Source organism: Ictidomys tridecemlineatus, chromosome 2, assembly GCF_052094955.1.
Source record: "Ictidomys tridecemlineatus isolate mIctTri1 chromosome 2, mIctTri1.hap1, whole genome shotgun sequence".
NCBI classification, from domain to species: domain Eukaryota; kingdom Metazoa; phylum Chordata; class Mammalia; order Rodentia; family Sciuridae; genus Ictidomys; species Ictidomys tridecemlineatus.
The window spans coordinates 4,984,132-5,004,756 of NC_135478.1; the positions used below are offsets into that span (position 1 = coordinate 4,984,132).

Below are 20,625 nucleotides of genomic sequence, written 5' to 3' on the forward strand. Positions count from 1 at the left end.
CCCCTGGGACACAAGCAGAAAGCCCAGCTTCCAGAAGAGCAGGATCTGGTTGCCTTCATTCAGCACACACTTCAAGATGCTTTCTAGGGTGCTCTGTCCTGTGCCTTATTCAAGTATGGTGAAGATTGAACTGCCACTAATGTGGTAAGTGCCAAATAGACACCAGTTTGAGGAAATCAAGGAAGGCTTCCTGGAGGAGACAATGTCAGAGCTTTCTTCAAGGGCAAAAGCATGAAGGCTAGATGTCACTGGGACCAGCAAGGAAGGGACAGGATACCCAGGAAAAAGAGGAAAACTTGGGTGTGGCCAGAAAAGGAAGGAGTTACTTGGGTTAGGATGGAGAATTGGGGCTTTGAACTGAAGGCAGTGGGAGCCAATTGAGGGCATGGGGAGAAGGACACCATCAGATAGACGACGGCGTGTTTGGAGGTCAGTGAAGAAGCTGGTGCAGAGACACACCAAGCCAGGCAGTAGGGAGAGTGGGTGGAAGCACCTGGGAGAAGAGGACCCAAGGAGGCAAGAGTCCTTTGTGGGGCTTCCTATGAAGCTGAGCTGGAGTCCCAGCTGGTGTGTGGAGGGACGAAGCGGGGATCACAAGGAAGGCTGCAGAGGGGCAGAATCTTATTTGGTCTGGGCAGATGACAACCAGGCCCTGCCCTCTGCACCAGTGAGGGCCCCAAAAATGGCCCCCTCTGCTACCTGATGACTGCTGGGCAGCCAGACATGTCAGTCTTTGCATGCCAGGATCACCAAGTTCACATCTTGTCCCATCACGTGGGATGCCTCGGGGACAACACCATCATTACCAGATTTACCCACAGGACAACTGGCTCCACCCCAGTCATCTCCCCAGGCTACAGCAGGGCTCCTGAGGAGCCATCGGAGCTTCTCCCCTGCCTTTTCCTGGGGCTGGCCTTCAGGTCCTGGCTGCCCAGCATATGGCCTCTCCTGGGCTTGTCTCAGTGTCTGAGAACAAGAAACTCTGGTTTCCCACCAGGGCCCAGTTGGAGAGGAAACTATCTGAATGAGGGAGCTGGCTGGCCTTCCATTCTACTCACTATTGGCTCCCCAGGGTGGAGATAACACAGCCCCTCTGGGCCCATTTATCTTTGGACTCCAGGCTGGGAGGTAGCTGTTTTGAGGTAGGGACAGACACAACTTGGTGATCTTTCCTGACAAGGGCCTGGTCACTGGGTGGAGTAAAGAGACCAGGTCCAAAGGTCCCTTTGCCCCATCATTCCGGGTGTCCAGCAGAGGCCCTTGAGGAGGAAAAGCCTAGGGGAAACTCCTTGCAGAGGTGTTTGGGAAGGTGGGAGGGCCTGGAGTGGAGCTAGAAGGGATCGGGCATGGGAGTGTCTGGGCTGGGTGCAGGGCAGGAAGCACAAGGGGACAGGGGATGTCTCAGGTAGGGCACAGGGCAAGAATGTTCATAGGGCTATGATGCACAAAATGGCCCAGTGAGGACTGCCCATCTCCCACCCAGCCCTGGCAGAGGCCACTTCTTCCTTGCAGGCTCCAACCAGGTCAGTCAGCCCAACACCCTACATCCAAGAAGTGTCCTTTAAGCCCCTGGCCGGGCTGCTGGTTTGCCTTCTGCACTACAGTCACGGAGGGCGGAGTGCCCAGGGTCAGGAAGGTGGCAGGGGAACAGAGGACGCCAATGGACCCCTTCCTCGGCCTCCAGGCCCTACTCTGGGTAGGGGAATCCCTACCCAGAGGATGCATAAGGTAAGGGGATGTACGCTGTGGGAAGAGGGCCAACCCTCCTCGCTTTTAACCCAGGAATGGGGAGAGCTCAGTCGCTTCTCCACTATAGATACGCATTGCATTCGCTCATCTGTTCGCTCCCCTCTTGAGCCTAACTAGAAGTAGGACCTAAAGAACTACAAGTTCATGGACTTGGGTAGGCCTGTACCGCGGAGTGACCAAGGCTCCTCTGCGGCAGCCCCACCTCTCCTGACCCTTCTTTTCCTCCGGTGAAGAGGTTCAGCCAGAATTCCCACCTCCCCCCGGTAGCTGCCAGAACCCCTCGCGCTGGTCAGCTGCCCGCTGGTTCTGCGGAGGCCCCCCAAGTCCCGACCCTGCGGCGAGATCAAGGGCACACAAACTCCAGCGTCCCGGTTTTATTGCAAACTCGGGCTGCACCAAGTAGACAATGCTCAGGACGTGGGATGGGAGCAAGGCAGGACTCACGGAGAGCAGAGGCGCGTCTTAGATTAAATGGGTAGCCTCGAGGGGAGGTCCTAGGCCAAGGGTGTGGGTGGGCCCCAAAGATAGAGGTGGAGCTTGGTCCCAAAGACTGCCACACTAGGGGCTACTAAAATCAATCTAACGACAGAGGGGCTCCAGGGCAATGGGGGCGGGGTCTAAGACAAAGAGGTGTAACCCGGAGGAGCGGACCCTAAAACAGGGGTGGTTTGGCGGGGCTACCGTCTGGCTTAGTGGAAAGTCTCCACTTCCACCACAGTCCAGTCACCCTGTGGGGAGGCCACGTCATCTGGAGAGAAGCTGGTGACCGAAGTGATGCTGGCACGGGATTCGTCCAGAGGAGACAACAGTTCGGCCCAGCGGCCCAGTTCGGCGTCGCTGAGCGGAGCTCGGGAGCTCCCGGTGACACCACCACCTCCCGCACCCCCTGGACCACTGCCGCTGCCTCCCGCAGTACCCTCGGCCGCCGCCAGCAGCAGCGTCCGGCTCAGCAGGTGCTGAACGACGCTAGCCTGCAGCGCCCCCAGCGGCAGCTCGCCCAGGCGCGCAAGCTTTGGGCTCCGCGAAGACACCCCAGTCCCGGACCCCGTCGCAGCCTTCCCACCACCAGCGCCGGACTCGGGCCCCTGATCCAGTGCTCCTGGTGTGGGAGTCGCCGACTCGGGCCCTTCCGTCTCATAGATGGTGCACAGACCATCAGTTGAGCCAGGCCCGGCAACTGGAGGCCACGGCAGGGCCGATCCTGCCGGGAAAGATTAGACCTTGAGCAGAGAGAGCTGGAAGTTCGGTCCCCAATCCAACTGGCCCGCCCACAAGCTGCGAGCCCCGCCTCCTGCCCCACCCACAGCCCGGTCCGGCCCACAATCTCCCTTACCTGGCGCGCCGCGGATTGCCAGTGGTGGAGCCGAACTTCGGCTCCAGGCGGCCGGGTGGCAGGCTGCGAGCTCCGCGTCTGCAGGTGGGGAGGCTGCGGCGCCACCTTCGGGCCCGCTGTCGTAGCCGCGCAGCTCCTCGGGCGTGCTTGTGGCGCTGCTACTGTGGCCGGCCAGGTCCGGGCCGCTCAATGTACTGGACGGGCTGCGAGAAGGTGGCGGCGGCGCGGCGGGGGCCAGTGCCAGGGTCAGCCGTGGACCCGAAGTGGAAGCATCTGGACCTGGGGTCGGGGGGCGGCGTGGAACCTGTGGAGGGGGCGAGGCAGGGGTCTGCAGAATGGGTGAGGACAGTGAGGGCGGAGCCTGTGGGGGCGTGGTCACGGGAGAGGGAGGAGCCTGAAGAGGGGACAAGGCCAGAGATGGGGCATGCTGAGGGGGCGTGGTTATGGGAGGGGCCTGCAGAGTGGGCAAGACTGAAGGAGAGAGAGGGGGAGAGTCCAGAGGTGGAACCTGTGGAGGGGGCGGGGCAGAGAGAGACAGAGGAACCTGCCGAGGAGGTGAGGCGGGAGGAGAAAGAAGAACCTGCAGAGGTGAGGCAGGAGGAGAGGGAGAGAGAAGAGCCTTCAGAGGAGGTGAGGAAGGAGGAGAGGGAAGGGGCAAATGGTATGTGGTAGGGGGAGAAGGGGCCTGCAGAGGGAGCGAAGTCAGAGAAGGTTGGGTTTGTATCGGGGAAATGGGCAGGAAAGAAGGTGTGGCTTGCAGAAGAGGGGAGCCCAGAGAAAGTGAGGCCTGCGGAAAGGAGGAAGCCAAAGGAGGGGTGGACTGCAGAGGTGGTGAGGCCAGAGAAGTTGAGGCCTGTATGGGTGGCATGGTCAAGAGAGAGGGAGAGGGCTGTAAAGGGGGCGTGATCAAAGAGGATGGGGCCTGCACAGGGGGCGTGCCCAGGGAAAAGGAAGGCGACTGCAGAGGCTGTGAGGCCAAAGGAGAGGGAGAAACTAGGGGAGCATCCTGCAGAGGGGATGTGACCGGAAGAAAAGGGTCTTGTGAGGGAGGCATGGCCAAAGTAGAGGGGTTGGCCTGAAGAGAGGGCGGAGGCAAGACAGGACTGACCAGTGGAGGGCTCACAGTCAGAGTGGAAAGGGCTGGCAGAGAGGGCATGGTCAAGGGAGAGGAGGGATTCTGTGGAGATACTGGTGGAGAAATAGGGGCTTGTAGAGGGGCCATGGCTAAAGGTTGAGGAGCAGACAAAGGAGGTGTGGCCAAGGGAGTCGGAAGAGGGGACCAAGCCGAAGCCTGGGTGGAAAGCACATTCTGCAGAGGAGGTGAAACTGATGTAGCCATGGGCAACGGGGAGACCGAGGCCTCTAGAGGAAAGGCTATATCCTGGCATGTGGATGGAGCTTGCAGGGGAGGTGTGGCCGGTGGAGAGGGGAGAGTCTGCAAAGAGAGTGGAGCATCCATGGCTAAAGAAAGGGGCGTGGCTGTCGGGCCAGTTAGTGTCTGTGAATGGGGCGTGACCTGTGGGGAGGATGTGGCAGGAAGATTCAGCAATGCAGGTGGAGGTGGTGTGGTGGGTGGAGAGGGAGGGAGTGTGGCCAGCAGGGGAGCCCCGGAGACTTGGGGAAGTGGTGCCTGTTGTACTGTGGAACCAGGTGGCGAGGATGTGGCCAAAGGAGGAGATACCAGGCCCTGCACTGAGGCTGCGTCCTTTCTCGCTGATGTGGCCTGCAGAGGGCGTAGAGTGTGCAGTCCTTTGGACTTGGGCTGCGAGGAATGTGCAGGAGCTCGCGGAGTTCCACGGGCCAAAGCCCCAGAACGAGCTGGGGAGGACAGTGGAGTAGCATTGGAGCCCAGGGGACGAGAGGCTGGCTTTTGGAGGCTCCCAGCAGCATTGGGGCGCCTCCTGGTGGCTGGGCTGGGCTCTGTGGTACTGTGTTCTGTTGCACTGCTCACTGATTTCCTGGGCAACTCAGTTGGAGGACGTGGCCGGGCACTTGCAGCTGTTCGGGGGAGTCCTGCTTCTGTGCCCATAGCCTTGGACCTCCGGGCGATGGCTGGGGAGGAGGCTCCTGAGGTGGGCCCTGAAGAGTCTGGAGACAAAGCAGAAAACCGAGTGCCAGATACCTCCTGGCTAGTCCCCCTCACATCCAGGAACCACCTCATCCCAGATCACATACCCTTCCGTGCTCCAGAGCTCAGGACACTCTTTTTGGGTGCTTCTGGGGTTTTTCCTCTGGCCACAGGTTCCTCAGCTGGAGGCCTGAGCCCCTTCTGTCCAACAGGGCCTGGCCTGGGGACAGGAGGGACCAGCTCTTTATTAGACCTCCCAAATTTACATTTTTCCCAAATGTAAAATGGGGCACATACCCTCTCTGCCATCCCCAAATGACTTTCACCCAATTTGCACCTATTTATGTGCAAACGTTCCTAAGCCCCTAACTCATGTGTAACATTAGAAAGTTCAGCCCAGCAAAGTGACACAGCCTAATCCCAGCAACTTGGTAAATTGAGGTAGGAGGATCACAAGATCCAGGACATCCTCAGCAATTTGGCAAGACCCTGTCTCAAAATGAAAAATAAAAAGGGCTGGGGATGTAGCTCAGTGGCAGAGTGCTTGACTAGCATGTGTGAGTCCCTGGGTTCCATCCCTAGTTCTGTAGAGACAAAAGAAATTAATAGCAGTTTAGACGGTGACGCTAACCCTTGCTTAGGGAACTAAGGAGGTGGGGCAAGTTACCTGACTGTCGCGCTGGCACGCCCGGGGCTGGAGATAGAGCCCTGGCCTGGGGTCTTGGCAGAGGCCCTTTCCCCTCTCCCAGCCGCTGCGGGCCTGGAGGCTGCAGGGAGAAAATTTTAGTTAAGGTGCCCTGGAACGGAGTCTCAGAAGCAAGAGGGATGGGTCGGGGTGGGGTTATGGGCTCAGAACTGAGGGAGTTGGGTACCTGGGCTCTGCGGACCTGCTCCAGCGCTCCGAGTCGGTGCCACTCGGGCTGCAGCCTCGGGAACAGCGGCTCCGCTGACGCCCCCACCTCGTTCCGCCAGGGGCCTTCTTCCCATAGCTCCCGTTGCTCCCAAAACTCGAAGGGCTGCGGCGGTGACTGGGGGAGGAGGTCGAGGAGACCCTGGGGGCCTGGGGGTCGCAAGACCCGGAGGGCGAGAAGCCGGCGTCCGCACGGCAGCCCCAGCCTTGGCCTTGTCCTTCTTGTCCATCCCGCACCTGATGAGGAGACCGTCGGATCAGTATCCCAGCTCCTGACCCCCTGCGTTGCCTGTTGGGATCTGGACCCCCGCACCTCGCTGCCCTTCCCCAGCATCGCCACCCAGGGGTGGGCAGGCCTCCGCCGGGCCTGGTTCCCCTTCCTTCCCACACACCCACACCCACTCACGAGCCGGTCTGCTCACCCGAGCGCTCGAGTCCCACCCAACCCCTTTCCCCAGAGCCGAGCGACGCGGCCCGCCCAGCCCCCTCCCCTCCCTCGCATCGACATCCACGCCCTACCCTTGGCCCCGCGGGAACCCAGAAGATCAGCCTCGGCCCGAGAGGGCAGTCAACGGGTCCAGATGCGGGGGTCCGGAACGCACGCCCCCGTCTCCCCACCGTCCCCCAGCGCCATCCCCCATCCTCCCTCAGGGATGCCAGCACCTGCCACGAGACAGAGCGGCCCCTCGGCCCCGCGAACTGGCTACCGGAGACAAAGAGCCGCGTCCCGGGCCCGCCCCCTCCCCCAGCCGGGCCCCGGCCCGCGCCCGGCCCCTCCACCTGCTCGCGGCTCGCTCACCTCCGGCTCCGGCCTCCCGCCGCTCCACCGAGGGTCGCCTGGGGTGGGGCGGGGCCGGAGCACCGCGAGCGGCCCGAAGGCCAGCGGAGGGGGCTGCAGGCGGCGGCGCCGGGGGAGCCTGGCGGGCCCCGCCCCTCGGCCGCGGGAGGGGAGCCCGGGGCGCGCGCGCTGGATCCAAACCCGGGAGCGCGCCGAGGGGTGGGGAGAGGCTCGCGTCGGAGGAAGGGGCCGCCTCTCGTTGGTCAGAGGGAGGCCTATTTCCGCGACTCCGCCTAAAGACCCCAAAGATTCAACGAGAGGGACTCGGCGGGGAAATCACTTGGGGACCCCCAGTCCTCCCCACCTGCCCGCACGCACCTGCTCCGACCAGCACCCCAACCACCTGGAGACCAAGGCCCGCCTGGACGCGGATAGGCTGAGCCGTGGCAACAAGGGGGCGGGACCACCGCGCCTCTGGCCCACCGACCAATCCAGACACTGTGTCCCTGGTCCCTGTCGTGGCCTTCGCGACTGTGGAAGCCTGGCCGCCCAGGGGTGTCTGGGGGAATCTACCCCAAGGCTTTTCTCAGACCCTATGAAAGCCTTTAGCTAAGGTGGGACAGGTCTTGTTGCTAGGAGACCACAGCCCTGGGAAACTAGAGGATGCTAGGCAGACCCCAGATTTTTGGAAGAGGAGGAAGGGAAGGATGGGAAAGAGACAAGAAAAACAGTATGGTGAGAGTATGATATGGTGACAGTATGGTGACCCAGTCTTCTGTAGGGCAGAGCTCTTCCATTTCCACACCCTCCCAGCTCTAGGTCACAGAAGCCAAGGCTTCCCACCAGATTTGGGCTTTGGGGAGACCAGACTACCAGGGGCTGAGTGGTATCAAAACAAGTGCATGAAGGATCTGAGGACATCTTTTCCGACTGCCTGAATCTAGCTTGAGCAAGTGGGAGGTGTCCTTTCAGCTATCTTCACCTGACAGCACAGGGGCCTCAGCGGAGATTGACATGAAGGGTGTTCAACCAAAACTCGAGAGGTCTAGTGGCCTCTGAAATAAAAGGATTCTTGAGCCATTACAATTGCTAGACAGAAAAAGGACAAGGTCCTGGAACAAGTTCCCATAACTTTCAGAAGCAGAGCTGGATAGAAGTCGGCAGTATGTCCACTGGACCTAGAGATAAAAGCCTTTTTATTACCAAAAATTGGGGGAAGGCAGGCATGAATTGTTTCACTGAACTTTCATGGCTATAGATAAAAGGAACAGGGTAACAAAATCATGTAGAGTTTTCCGATAGGAAGTCAGTCCACAAGGGAAAAGTCTTGCTGCTTCTAGAATGGTCAGAATAGTAAGCATGATGCAAGTGGTGTCCAGGGGTAGCAATGGGATTTGCAAAGGTTTCAACCTACATTCAGGAACATGGTTTTGTTGTTTGGGGACCACTGTTAACTTACTAACTCCCTTATCTCTCCTCCTCCTCCACTCTCTGGCCCTTTCAATTAAATTGAGGATATCTCAAAAATTTTCTCTAATCAAGGGGGTGTAGACTAAAGCAGGCAATGGCCATTCTCAGCTGCCCTGTGCTGACCTCCTGATGAACCTCCCCTTGTATCTGAGGCTTTGTCACCTCTATCAGCCAAGTTCTCTCTCCATGTTGTGCTTTTCTGCCTTGGTGCCTCCTGCCTCCCGGCTCACAGCCCCTCTTCACCCCATCCCACAGAATCAGCTCCCTGTCACATGTGCACACATGCATGCTCACACATGCACCACTGCACACGGGTATGCACTATGCACGCATGCACAGAGACATGAGCAATCCATCTTCTGGAACTCAGAGGGCTTCTTTATGAGGGTGTGGCTAGAAGTAGGAGACTGAGCTTTCTCCATTCAAGCTTGGTGCCCATCTGAATTTCCAAAGATGGAAGAAAGAGAAAGATGGCAAGCTCAGAACTGAATGCCCTTAGCCGGGTGTGGTGGCGCATGCCTGTGATTCCAGTGACTCAGGAGGCTGAGATAGGAAGATCCCGAGTTCAAAGCCAGCCTCAGCAACTTAGGAAGGCACTTGCAACTCAGTGAGACCCTGTCTCTAAATAAAATATAAAAAAGGTCTGGGGATGTGGTTCAGTGACTAAGCCCCTCTGAGTTCAATTCCCAGTATGGGGGGGGGGGAGAAAACTGAATGCCTTGCCTTATCCTCCTGATTGGATCATTCTAGGCCTTACCCCCTCCCCAGGTCTCCTGATTGTCACCTATGTCAGCCACTTGTGGCATGACAGCAGCTTGGCTCCCGGTTCACCCATCTCCAACAGCACTCCCCTTCTGGATCACTGCCACCTGCCAGAGGCCTGATCTCCTGCCTTCTGACCGTGATGCAGGGGATCCTCCAAGGCTACATTGACCCCACCCTGTATTCAGCTGGGATCTGGACTCTGTTCTCCTATAAAAACACTCCCCAAGTGTCGATGAACAGGGGAACGGAGCCAGGTGCAGCGGCATGTACCTGTAGACCCAACTCCTGGGAGGCTGATACAGGAGGATCACTTGAGCCCAGAAGATCTGGGCCAACCTGGGCAGCGTAGGAAGACCCAGTCTCAACACAGCCAGGAGAATAAACAACACAAACTAAAGTACGCCTGCAAGAGAATAGGACTCAACAATTAAACAAAGACAACAACACAGAATACTGGTGAAAATAGTAACTGATCTGAAAAGCATGACAAAGAACACACACACACACACACACACACGCACTCTATGATTGCATTTAGAGAACATTCTAGAAAATGCAAACTAACCTATAGTGACAGAAAGCAAATCATGGCTTGCTTAAGGATGGTTGGGGGGGGGGGGCGGGGAGGTTAAATGAACCACCCAGTACAGCCACTCTCAGGTTACTGACCCTCAGAAATTATGTGAAATAATAAACACTTGTTATAAACTGTAAAATTTAAGGGAAATTAGTTACTCAGAAACAGATCTGTGAAATTCACATTTACAAAATCTTAGGGTATTAAATAACAAGTATTCTTGAGAATGTGGAAATACTGGAATCTTTGTGTGCTCTTGGTGGGAGCGTAAAATGGTGCAGCCCCTGTGGAAGACAGTATACAGGTTCTTCAAAACATTAAATAGATACCACATGATTCAGCAATTCCAATCCAGGACTTACAAAAAAGAATTGCAAATGACAATTTAAGGAGATTGTACCCCCCACCATAAGCAGCATTATTTACAATAGCCAAGTGTAAACAGAATAATCAGAATGTGGTCCATCCATACAATGGGATTTTATTCAGTTTTAAAGAAAATTCTGCCAGGCATGATGGTGCACACCTGTAATCCTAGCTGCTTTGGGGAAGCTAACTCTAGAGGATCACAAATTTGAGGCCAGCCTCAGCAATTTAGCAAGACTCTGTCTCAAAATCTAAAAGGTTTTTCCACCAGGCACAGTGGCACACACCTGTAATCCCAGTGGCTCAGGAAGTTGAGGCAGGAGGATTGTGAGTTCAAAGCCAGCTTTAGCAAAAGCAAGGTGCTGCTAAGCAACTCAGTTGAGACCCTGTTTTTTTTTTTTTTTTAAACTTTTCAATATTTATTTTTTAATTCTCGGCGGACACAACATCTTTGTTGGTATGTGGTGCTGAGGATCGAACCCGGGCCGCAGGCATGCCAGATGAGCGCGCTACCGCTTGAGCCACATCCCCAGCCCCGAGACCCTGTTTTTAAATCGCCCCCTGTACGAAAAAAAAAAAATCAAAAGTTTTTTTTAAAAAAGGACCATGGTAAAGTGTGGCTGGATTCAATATTTAGTACCAGAGACAGGGGCGGAGATAAAAAAATAAAAAAATAAAATTTTAAAAAGATGGAAATTCTGATACATGTTACAATGTGGATGAACCCTGAGAACATTGTGCTCAGTGAAATCGGTCACAAAAGGACAAATACTGTATGATTCCACTTCTATGAGGTCCCTAAAATAGACACATTCATAGAATCAAAAAGTAGAATGCCGGGTGTGAAGGCTCGGGGAGGGGAAGGGAGAGTTAATTTCAAAATGAACAAGAGCCTGGCAGTGGATGGTGGGGACGGATGCACAAGAATATAAATGTCTTCCATGCCCCTGAGCTGTGCACTTAGAAACTGGAGATGGTAAATTTCACATTATGTGTATTTTACCAATTTTTTTAAAAGCTGGATATTACCATTAGGTAAGTTGCCATAGGAATGGGATTGCGAAGTGGGAGCTTCCCATAGAACACTTGGAAGGCATTTTTAGAATTTGACCTACAACCCAGCCATTCCATTCAGACATCTGCAACTGCAGCAGGTCCCCTGCAGTCCTATCAGTGTCCCTGAGCACTCTCAGAGCCCATGCCCAGGGAGGGCCAAAGGGCTAGTCTCCAGAACAGCTCTCAATGACAGATGGGCTGGTGGCTAGATACTTCCAATTCCCTCACTTCTTTGGTGGAAGAACCTGGAGGTGTCTCCATCATCTCCTAGATTTCCCCCAGCACAGTGGACTTCAGACTGCCCACAGCACTATCCAGCCTTTTATCCTCATTAACAATAAACTGGCTTCTTGCTCCTCCCAGTCTCACTTTCTCATTTCCCTACTGCTTTATCCCCAGGATCACCTGCCAGATAAACTATTTGCATCAAATTCCTCCTCTCCGAGTGTGAGGTTGGAGGAGATCAAACCAAGACAACTTTCCATTAATCACACATCCATCAATCAATTATTAATGCCGGCTGTGTCAGGCACCATTCCAAGGGCCAGCAGGAAGCAAAAGCCAAGTGACTAGGGCTGGAACTCCACTGACTAGGATTCTTGCACAAGGGGAGAAGCATTTGCATAGATTGCAAACAAACCTCCGGGGCATGGATCCCAAGGACTACCTTTCTGAAAGGTCGGTGCCTCCAGGAGGTCCTCAGAACACTTTTTCCAGGGCCACTGATTCAGCCTGATTTTTTATAACTACAGCACTATCTGGCACTATCTTATTCCCGCAATTGTTTGTGTACTTGATGTCTGGGTCTAGGATGTAGCTCAGCAGAAGAGTGGCTTGAGTAGCACAGGTGAGACCCTGGGTTGCATCACCAGCACCAAAAAAACAAAACAAAACAAAAAAACAAAGAATCTAATGAGCACCCAAGAAGTTTCTGGACTGCCTGCGGTAGTACCCAGAGGGCCTTTGATTCGGTGATCCTGGCTCTAAATGCCTCAGGCGGTCTCAGACATTTTCTTTTCCTCCATGGGGGAGGGGCTGATGGGCTTTCCCTGGGGAAGGGATTTTAAGACCAAGAGTAGATCAAAGTTCAAACCTGGCCGCCTCCAGGTCTAAGAGAGAGGTCTGCCTGATTTGCTATTCTGTGACCCAGGCCAGGCTCCCCACTAGGTGACGGCATGGTTAGGGTGGTGGTGGGAAGGCAAAGTCTTGGTTTCCAGAAGTGGGGTTCCCAGACCAGAACACCCTCCCCAGCTACCAGAGTTCTCTGGCCCCTCCCTGCAGCCCCCAGGATCTGGGAGCAGCCTGCCCCAACTTCCCCGAGGGTGGGCCACAAGCCTGGACAGGGACAGTCAGGCTAGGACCCCCACTGGGCTGGCTGCTTTGGGCTAGGCCCAACTCCTACCCCAAGGCCAGAACAGAAGAGGGGCCCCCTCTCCTCTGCTCCTCAAAAAGGAGCCATCTTCCATCTGAAGACTCCGGTCACCTGTGTCTTGGTCTGCTTCGAGGCCAACTGGCAGCGCCTTCAGTAAGGGTTGGGGGAAACTTTTCCACCCATTGCTGACACCTGTCCAGAAAGACGACCGTAACGTAGTTTTGAGAGCCCAGGACGTCCCGTTTCCTCAGTTTCCCTCCTTGCAGCTGGACTGCAGACTCCTAAAGCCCCTCCTGCTGGGGTCGGCTCTGTGCCCACCTGGGCAGAGCAGGATGACGACCCCTCGCCTGTCGGCGATCGTGTGGCGCCCGCAGCCGCGAGGACCAGCGAGGCGGGCCGAGCTGTCCGGGGGCGGGGCGGGGCGGGGCGGCTCTCGGGCTCCTGGCCCGCCCGCTCGCCCTGACTCACCCAGGCGAACCCGCCCGGGAACTCTGCGGGAGTCCGGGCTGCTCCGCTCCCAGAGACCTAGGAGTTGGGCCCAGCGTCCACCCAGGAGCTGTGAGTAAGGGGCTCCCCGCCCGCGGGCGTGGGATGGCCAGGTGGGGGTCGGACTGGCGCTGGAATCCCGCGGAGGGAGGATCGCTCAGGTGCTGCAGACTCTGTGGCCTGGGCGGGACGTCCGGGACACACCGGGAGCTGGCGGGTGGGTGCGCAAACAGAGGCAGGCCCCAAGGTCGCCTGTCCTGGGAACCAGGCAGACCCAGCCAAGTAAGGAAATCTTCCACCGTCAGGGGTCGACCTCGGGGGTCGCGATCTCCATACCCTGTACTGGGGCTGGTGACTGAGAGGTCAGACAACTTGTCCCAGCGAGTTTCTCAAAGCCCCAGAGCCTTTCCACTGGGGGTGCGTGCGCACCAGCGGCTTTCTGAGATTTTTGAACATCAACACTCCCCAGACCCCGAGTTCCTGCAAGGGAAGCTTGGAAACTGTGCTGGTGGGCTGAGTCCACAGGCTGGCCAGAGATCTGCTAAGTGGGCCATGCTCCCCCATTCCCCACCTCAAGTTCCCCTTGAGAAAAAAGCAGGAGGTGAACTTTGTGCTCTTCAAGGCGGAAAGCCTGCTGTTTCTTCCTGGCTGTGGGTGAGGAGGGGTCTGCCTCCCGCCACCCCCCACCTCTACTCCAGCAGTAGGAAACTGACCACCACATCATGAGGAGGCAAGAGGCCGGAGGGGCCCAGGGACAGGGAGCAGGAGTGAGGCCCAGGAGAGGGGCCTGGTGGTCCTAGATGGTGAGACCCCCATCCTGGCCTCCTGGAACACCCCTTCAGGGTTCTTTTTGTGGAGATGCCATATCACTGTGGGAGGTGCCTTCCTGAGACAGAGCTTTGAGGGCCGTCAAGCAGACAGGTGAGGGGATTGGGATGGAAACCTTGGCAAGTCACATCTCTCCTCCAAGTCTGGAAAACAAGAGCCCAGCACCCAAGCTCTCCAAGTCGGGAGAGATGACGCGCTGAGAACATCTGATGGCACACATTGAGCGTGGTCTCCATTGCCATTTTTTTTTTTTTCTGCCCCTACCCCAGTTCCATCAGCCCCTCTTTCTGGGTTCTGCCACCAGCTCTGCTCAGACGTGGGGGGGGGCACCCTGGTGTCTGCGGAAATTTAATGGCAGGTTTGGGACCAACAGGTTTGAGTCATGGAGACGGATAATGATAATCCCCTGCATCCGCCTCCATTCATCCGCCTCCCCTGGAGTCACTGAGAAGTCCAAGGGGACCCTGAGGGTTTCTGTCCTTTTGCCTGTGGTTGTACACCCAGGAGGGTGGGCAGGCAGGGGGTGAAATTTACATCAATGTGAGGCGGGTCCTGAATGGTGACCAGGACAAGGAGTTGGTTCCTACCACGTATGTGGGTGGCATTGCTGCCACTGTCCCCAGCAAGGAAACAGCATTCCTCAAAGGCCACCCTGGGCGAGTGGCTGGAACTCAACACTGATGTTATAGCTCCCTTGTTCTGGGTCTTCCCTCATACACAAATGTGTGTGCTCCAAAATGTCCCCAGGTGTCCCTTTTGGTGGCTACCATGTACAGTCATTCCCTGAGGTTGCTGAGCTGCTTGGGCTTTTCTCTGGAATAGATGCTACTGATGAAGGCTGGAAATATTTTTCCTTGGCTTTCGGGGAAGGCCTGGGAGTGTTAGTGAGCGTGGGGGATGGGCCCCTGTGAGAGGATCCTGCACTCTGGTGAATGGGGCGGGCATGAGTGTCCAGAATGTGCGGGAAGACCCTGGGCACCTCCTTGCCTGCAGACCCCCCATATGAAGGTGGGTTAGCCTCAGAGGAAACGAAGGGAGTTGTGGTGAGGCACTGCCAGCCCTCAGGCTGGTGGGCAAACCTGCATTCCATGTCATCATCCCCACCCTGACTTTATCACTCAGAAGTCATTACAAAACCTTTGGGGACATGGGGAGGTATGAGCACAGTTGGCTGAGGGATGAGACAAGAGCCAGGGCTTCCCTTCTCTACCTAATCCAGCCTGTGCCCAGTGACAGGATGGGGACAGGAGACTCTTAGAAGCCTGCTTAAGAGAGAGGTGATGGAGATGGGTAAGCTCCGATGCTGGCAAGGGTGAGCTGCCTAAGGACCCCTGCGCTCTCCTCCCCCCAGCCGTGGCAAGTGGCTGCCTGCCTCAAAGGGTGACGTGCCAGCTTTGTGCCCCTCACCCCCGTCTGTGACTTGGGCTGGCCAGACTGTATTGCAGTAATGATACCTTGGTCCAAAAGGAAGCCAGGGACAGAGGAGTGGGCCGGAAGCCAGGAGCCTGGCAGTGCAGCTCCCTGCCAGTTGTAGGTGTCACCGGGGAGCATTCCACTTGTGGCCCTCCACCCTTGGCCAAGCCAACACTCCCCTCCCTCACAGAGCCCAGTCTCTAGTTTGTACCTCAGGTGCTGGGTACAGCCCCCTTAGAAACTCTGGTGTCTTGGTCACACACCACCCCCAGGGCTGACTACCTTGGCTGGGCCACTCCCTAACCCCGGGGGCCCTGGTAACCAGAGCAGAGCCAGGTTCCAGCCAGGTTCCAGCCAGGCTGCCAGCCGGCTTTTCAGGTTGGAGGTTGGAGGTGGTGCCCAGGAGCACCCCTGGAGGGGGTGGGGGACCCACACCCCGGAAGTCCTGAGCTGTGGGGCGCTCTCCTGCCCGGTGGCAGTGAGATTCTAGGCTGGAGTCAGGCAGCCCCAAGTGGGTGTTTTGGGGCTTCCAGCATCAAGGGTGGGAGGGACATGCTGGGTTTGGGGAGAAGGCCACATGGGAAGGCCGGGGGACAGGAACCCTGTGGACTGTCCCTATTGAGCTCTGAGAGGGCTACAGAGTCAGATCAGGGCAGGAGAAACAGCAAGATCTGGAGCCCTGGCTCTGGGAAGGAGGTGGGGTCTGGCAGGGGGGAACCTAAGAGGAGAAGCTGGGCACATGGCTCCTGTCAGGGAGCACAGGCTGTGTCTGCCCCCCTGCCAGGAAGACACCCCTTCCTCATGATCTCTACACTGTCTCCCTGTTTGCTGTAGGCAAGATGATCCCCGTGGCCGAGTTCAAGCAATTTGCGGAACAGCAGCCAGCGTTCAAGGTGCTCAAACCCTGGTGGGACGTGCTGGCCGAGTACCTCACCATAGCGATGCTCATGATTGGGGTCTTTGGCTGTACCCTCCAGGTAAAGGACCGGGCCATCGAGGGGCAAGGCCGCACTAGAAGCCTTCCTGTCAAGCCCTTGCCCGCCTGCAGACCGATTCTGGCCCCTTACCTCCCCTCCTCCACTGGGGGTGGCCTCTGAGTCCTCCTGAGGTGTCCCCTGCTTTCACAACACTCTGTCTATCCCTGGAATCTAGAAAGAACTGCAGTTGCTGACTTTGGTAAGACTGTTGACATCAAGTAGCACAGACCGAGTGGCTTGAACAGCAGAAACTTGTTACGGTGCAGCTGGTCCTAGAGGGCAGTAGAGACCAAGGTGCTGAGGCAGCCGGGTTCCTCCAAGGACTGTGAGGGAGAATCTGTGCCCATCTTTCTCCTAGGCTCTGGCAGCCCTGAAATCTTGTGGCACTCTCCTTGTGTCTATGTCAAAATGTCCCCTTTCTATAAGGACATGGTCCTGCTGGATTAGGGTTCGCTCTCACGGCCTCATCTTGATTACTTCTGCAAAGACCCTTTTCCAAAGAAGGCCACATTCACAAGGGGTTGGAGGTTGAGGACTTCAACATCTTTTTGAGGGGAGGGACACAATCCAACTCAACTCCTTTTTTTCAGACAAGGACCGATGTGGAGGTTTGGCACCCACCCCCACAGACAGCCAGCTGGCCAGGGTCTAGGACCAGGGTCTCTCACCTTCAGCCTGCTTCTGTCCCCTGCCCCCTGCTTCATGATCCCAACACTGCTTTGCCACCTCCTCATTCTCAGGTGACACAGGACAAGATCATCTGTCTGCCCAGTCATGAACCCCGGGAGAACCTATCAGAGGCTCCGTGCCGGCAGCTACTGCCTCGGGGGGTCTCTGAGCAGATGGGAGGTCTCCGGCAGCTCAGCGGCCTCAAGAACAACCTGGACCTGCAGCAGTACAGCTTCATCAACCAGCTGTGCTACGAGACCGCCCTGCACTGGTACGCCAAGTACTTTCCCTACCTCGTGGTCATCCACACACTCATCTTCATGGTCTGCACCAGCTTCTGGTTCAAGTTTCCTGGCACCAGCTCCAAGATCGAACACTTCATCTCCATCCTGGGCAAGTGTTTTGATTCACCGTGGACCACACGGGCCTTGTCTGAGGTCTCTGGAGAGAACCACAAGGGCCCGGCTGCGGGGCGGGCTGCAGCGACCGTGGTGACCACAGCGGGGACAGGGACAGGGAAGACAGGTGAGGGAGAGAAGGAAAAGGTGCTGGCAGAGCCTGAGAAGGTGGTGACTGAACCTCCTGCCGTCACCCTGCTGGACAAAAAGGAGGGCGAGCAGGCCAAAGCCCTGTTTGAGAAGGTCAAGAAATTCCGAGTGCACGTGGAAGAGGGTGACATCCTCTACACCATGTACATCCGGCAGACGGTGCTCAAAGTCTGCAAGTTCTTAGCCATCCTGGTTTACAACCTGGTTTATGTGGAGAAGATCAGTTTTCTGGTGGCCTGTCGGGTGGAGACCTCAGAAGTCACCGGGTATGCCAGCTTCTGCTGCAACCACACCAAGGCCCACCTCTTCTCCAAGCTGGCCTTCTGTTACATCTCCTTCGTCTGCGTCTATGGCATCACCTGCCTGTACACCCTCTATTGGCTATTCCACCGGCCCCTCAAGGAGTACTCCTTCCGTTCTGTGCGGGAAGAGACAGGCATGAACGACATCCCTGACGTCAAGAACGACTTTGCCTTCATGCTGCACCTCATAGACCAGTATGACTCGCTCTACTCCAAGCGCTTCGCGGTCTTCCTCTCAGAGGTCAGTGAGAGCCGCCTGAAGCAACTCAACCTCAACCACGAGTGGACGCCTGAGAAGCTTCGGCAGAAGCTGCAGCGCAATGCGTGGGGCCGGCTGGAGCTGGCCCTCTGCATGCTCCCTGGGCTGCCGGACACTGTCTTCGAGCTCAGTGAGGTGGAGGCGCTCCGGCTGGAGGCCATCTGTGATATCACCTTCCCCCCGGGCCTCTCGCAGCTGGTTCACCTTCAGGAGCTCAGCTTGCTCCACTCTCCTGCCCGGCTGCCCTTCTCCTCCCAGATCTTTCTGCGGGACCGCCTGAAGGTGATCCGCGTCAAATGCGAAGAGCTCCGCGAAGTGCCCCTTTGGGTGTTCGGGCTGCGTGGCTTGGAGGAGCTACACCTAGAGGGACTGTTTCCTCCAGAGCTGGCTCGGGCTGCCACCCTTGAGAGCCTCCGGGAGCTGAAGCAGCTCAAAGTGTTGTCCCTACGCAGCAATGCCGGGAAGGTGCCAGCCAGCGTGACTGATGTGGCAGGGCACCTGCAGCGGCTCAGTCTGCACAATGACGGGGCCCGCTTGCTTGCCCTCAACAGCCTCAAGAAGCTGGTGGTACTGCGGGAGCTGGAGCTGGTGGCCTGCGGGCTGGAGCGCATCCCCCATGCCATCTTCAGCCTAGGTGCGCTGCAGGAGCTGGACCTCAAAGACAACCATCTGCGGTCCATCGAGGAGATCCTTAGCTTCCAGCACTGTCGGAAGCTGGTCACACTCAGGCTGTGGCACAACCAGATTGCCTATATCCCCGAGCATGTGCGGAAGCTCAGGAGCCTTGAGCAGCTCTATCTCAGCCACAATAAGCTTGAGACCCTGCCGACTCAGCTCGGCCTGTGCTTTGGCCTCCGGTTGCTGGATGTGTCGCACAATGGGCTGCGTTCCCTGCCACCCGAGGTGGGTCTCCTCCAGAACCTGCAGCACCTGGCTCTCTCCTACAATGCCCTCGAGGCCTTGCCAGAGGAGCTGTTCTTCTGCCGAAAGCTTCGGACATTGCTTCTGGGTTACAACCACCTGAGCCACCTCTCACCCCACATTGCTGCCCTCAGGGCCCTCAGCCGCCTGGAGCTCAAGGGCAACCGTTTGGAGGCACTGCCAGAAGAACTCGGCAGCTGCACGGGACTCAAGAAGGCGGGACTGCTGGTGGAGGATACCCTTTATGAGGGTCTTCCTGCAGAGGTGCGGGAGAGGATGGAGGAGGAATGAAGACACGGTGGAGAAGGTGGAGGCAGAGGCCTTTGGATGCTTCTGCCCTAGCACCTTCTTCCATGAGAAAGGGCCACTGGGTCCAGCCAGGAGAGGAGAGGCAGACATGTCAGCTTTGTGGGGTCCAGGAAAAATCCTGGGACTGGTTTGTCTAGAGAGACACAGGAAGTTGTGGATTTGGGGTGGAACCCCATACAGAAGGATTAACTCAAGAATTCTCAGACAAAAGCCACACCTGTATCTTTGGCTGGTTGGCATGCCCTCCCTCTGGACATTCCAGCTCAATTAGTGTCACATGTGGGAGTGGGGACACATCCCGATGGGATTTCCAACCCTCCCACCACCAACAAGCAGCTTACATCTGGGGTTCTCTCCCAAGGAGAGGACACAGACACAAGGGACCAGCTCCCCAACTTTGATGCTAAGTCTTTATTTATGAGTCCTTTGCTACAGACATGTGTACCAAGAACAATCGTCCTCCTATCTGGCTATGTGCCAAAATCAACTGAGGGGCTAGGACAAAACAGAACATCTCAGGCCCCACCCTTGAAAGACTCATTCAGGAGCTTGGGTGGGGGCCAGGGACCTGCTAATAAATAAGCATGCTAAGTAATTATGATGCAGGTAGTCCTAAGCCTCTATGATGGAAACACTAACCTAAAGAATAGCTACCTGAATGTCTAGATTCTGTGCCACTTTGAGATTCTGGCCCTTTGAGAACCTAGTGAAAGCTGGGCACCTCCTTCCTTAGGAAAAAAACCGCTCCTGTCACGCACATGCAAAACTCTGCCAGCCACCTCAGGCAATTGACAGTTCCCCCAGAGGACTATTCATGGACTTCCTAAGGTTGGCCAACACCTGCTGTGGAGTCTACATTCTTCTGAGGACAGGCAAGGGCTTTGTTTTTTGGATGTTCCCTGGGTGGGGGGACATGTACCTTTGGGTGCTTAATAAATAATCATGATTCTGATCTTTTATGTACACTCCTGATATTGTCTATGTCAGATCAGGCGAGGTGGGCAGCGACCAAAGGAGGCAGATTTAAAAAGGCAGCTGAACGAGGCTTTATTGAGATATCACTCCCGGGCAGAACTCCATCAGACCCACAGAGAGGACAGGAGAAGGGTCTGAGGAGAAACTGCGTGGGAGCTTGACTAGACTGGACTTTTATGGGGCTTACAGCAGGAAGGGAAGGGCTTGGGACAGGAAAAGGTGTTTTTAGGGTCCCTTGCCCCCTTGGAGTTGGTCAGGGGAGTTGGCTGAACTCCAGGATTGGCCAGGGGATCCTGCTGATTGACAGGCATTAGTCAGGAGATCTGGCTGATTGACAGGCGTTTCCGCCACAGGCATCTGATTGATGTTCCTTTCCGCGCAGGATACTTTGTTCTAAGTCACCACCAAGTCACCACCACCGACCTAAGTCTAGACCTATTTCACAGAACTAAGTGGCTACACCTATCTGCCAGAATCAAGGATGCCTCTGTCCT

At 56.4% G+C, this 20,625-nt stretch overlaps 2 protein-coding genes across 4 annotated transcripts; one reads left to right on the top strand and one right to left on the bottom strand.

Annotated features, from left to right (window-relative positions):
- Positions 1-2,108: 2,108 nt before the first annotated feature.
- On the bottom strand, positions 2,109-7,309 carry Prr36 (proline rich 36). Of its 3 annotated transcripts, none has more exons than XM_021730960.3 (6): positions 7,217-7,309; positions 6,023-6,297; positions 5,818-5,917; positions 5,258-5,370; positions 3,083-5,170; positions 2,109-2,950 (listed from the first exon to the last, which is right to left on the bottom strand). In XM_021730960.3, exons 2-6 carry the CDS (start codon positions 6,288-6,290, stop codon positions 2,439-2,441), a joined length of 3,081 nt encoding a protein of 1,026 aa, XP_021586635.2. In that variant the 5' UTR covers positions 6,291-6,297; positions 7,217-7,309; the 3' UTR covers positions 2,109-2,438. The 3 variants fall into 3 exon arrangements, with proteins under 3 accessions (XP_021586635.2, XP_077891241.1, XP_040146471.2); XM_078035115.1 differs by lacking the exon at positions 7,217-7,309 and adding an exon at positions 6,860-7,184; XM_040290537.2 differs by lacking the exon at positions 7,217-7,309 and adding an exon at positions 6,580-6,685.
- A 5,536-nt stretch (positions 7,310-12,845) lies between these two features.
- Lrrc8e (leucine rich repeat containing 8 VRAC subunit E) lies at positions 12,846-20,108 on the top strand. The gene is made up of 3 exons (XM_005332129.5): positions 12,846-13,002; positions 16,006-16,148; positions 16,889-20,108. The coding sequence occupies exons 2-3, from the start codon at positions 16,011-16,013 to the stop codon at positions 19,136-19,138; spliced, it is 2,388 nt and encodes a 795-aa protein (XP_005332186.1). The 5' UTR covers positions 12,846-13,002; positions 16,006-16,010; the 3' UTR covers positions 19,139-20,108.
- The last annotated feature ends 517 nt before the right edge of the window (positions 20,109-20,625 follow it).

Bases quoted from the DNA above. Each gene is read 5' to 3' on its own strand.
- Lrrc8e (XM_005332129.5), top strand. From the start codon at position 16,011: ATGATCCCCGTGGCCGAGTTCAAGCAATTTGCGGAACAGCAGCCAGCG. The intron at 16,149-16,888 runs GTAAAGGACCGG...CCTCATTCTCAG, and splicing joins TCTTTGGCTGTACCCTCCAG to GTGACACAGGACAAGATCAT.
- Prr36 (XM_021730960.3), bottom strand. From the start codon at position 6,290: ATGGACAAGAAGGACAAGGCCAAGGCTGGGGCTGCCGTGCGGACGCCG. The intron at 5,371-5,817 runs GTAACTTGCCCC...TCCTGTCCCCAG, and splicing joins CGTGCCAGCGCGACAGTCAG to GCCAGGCCCTGTTGGACAGA. The intron at 5,171-5,257 runs GTATGTGATCTG...CTTTGTCTCCAG, and splicing joins GAGCTCTGGAGCACGGAAGG to ACTCTTCAGGGCCCACCTCA.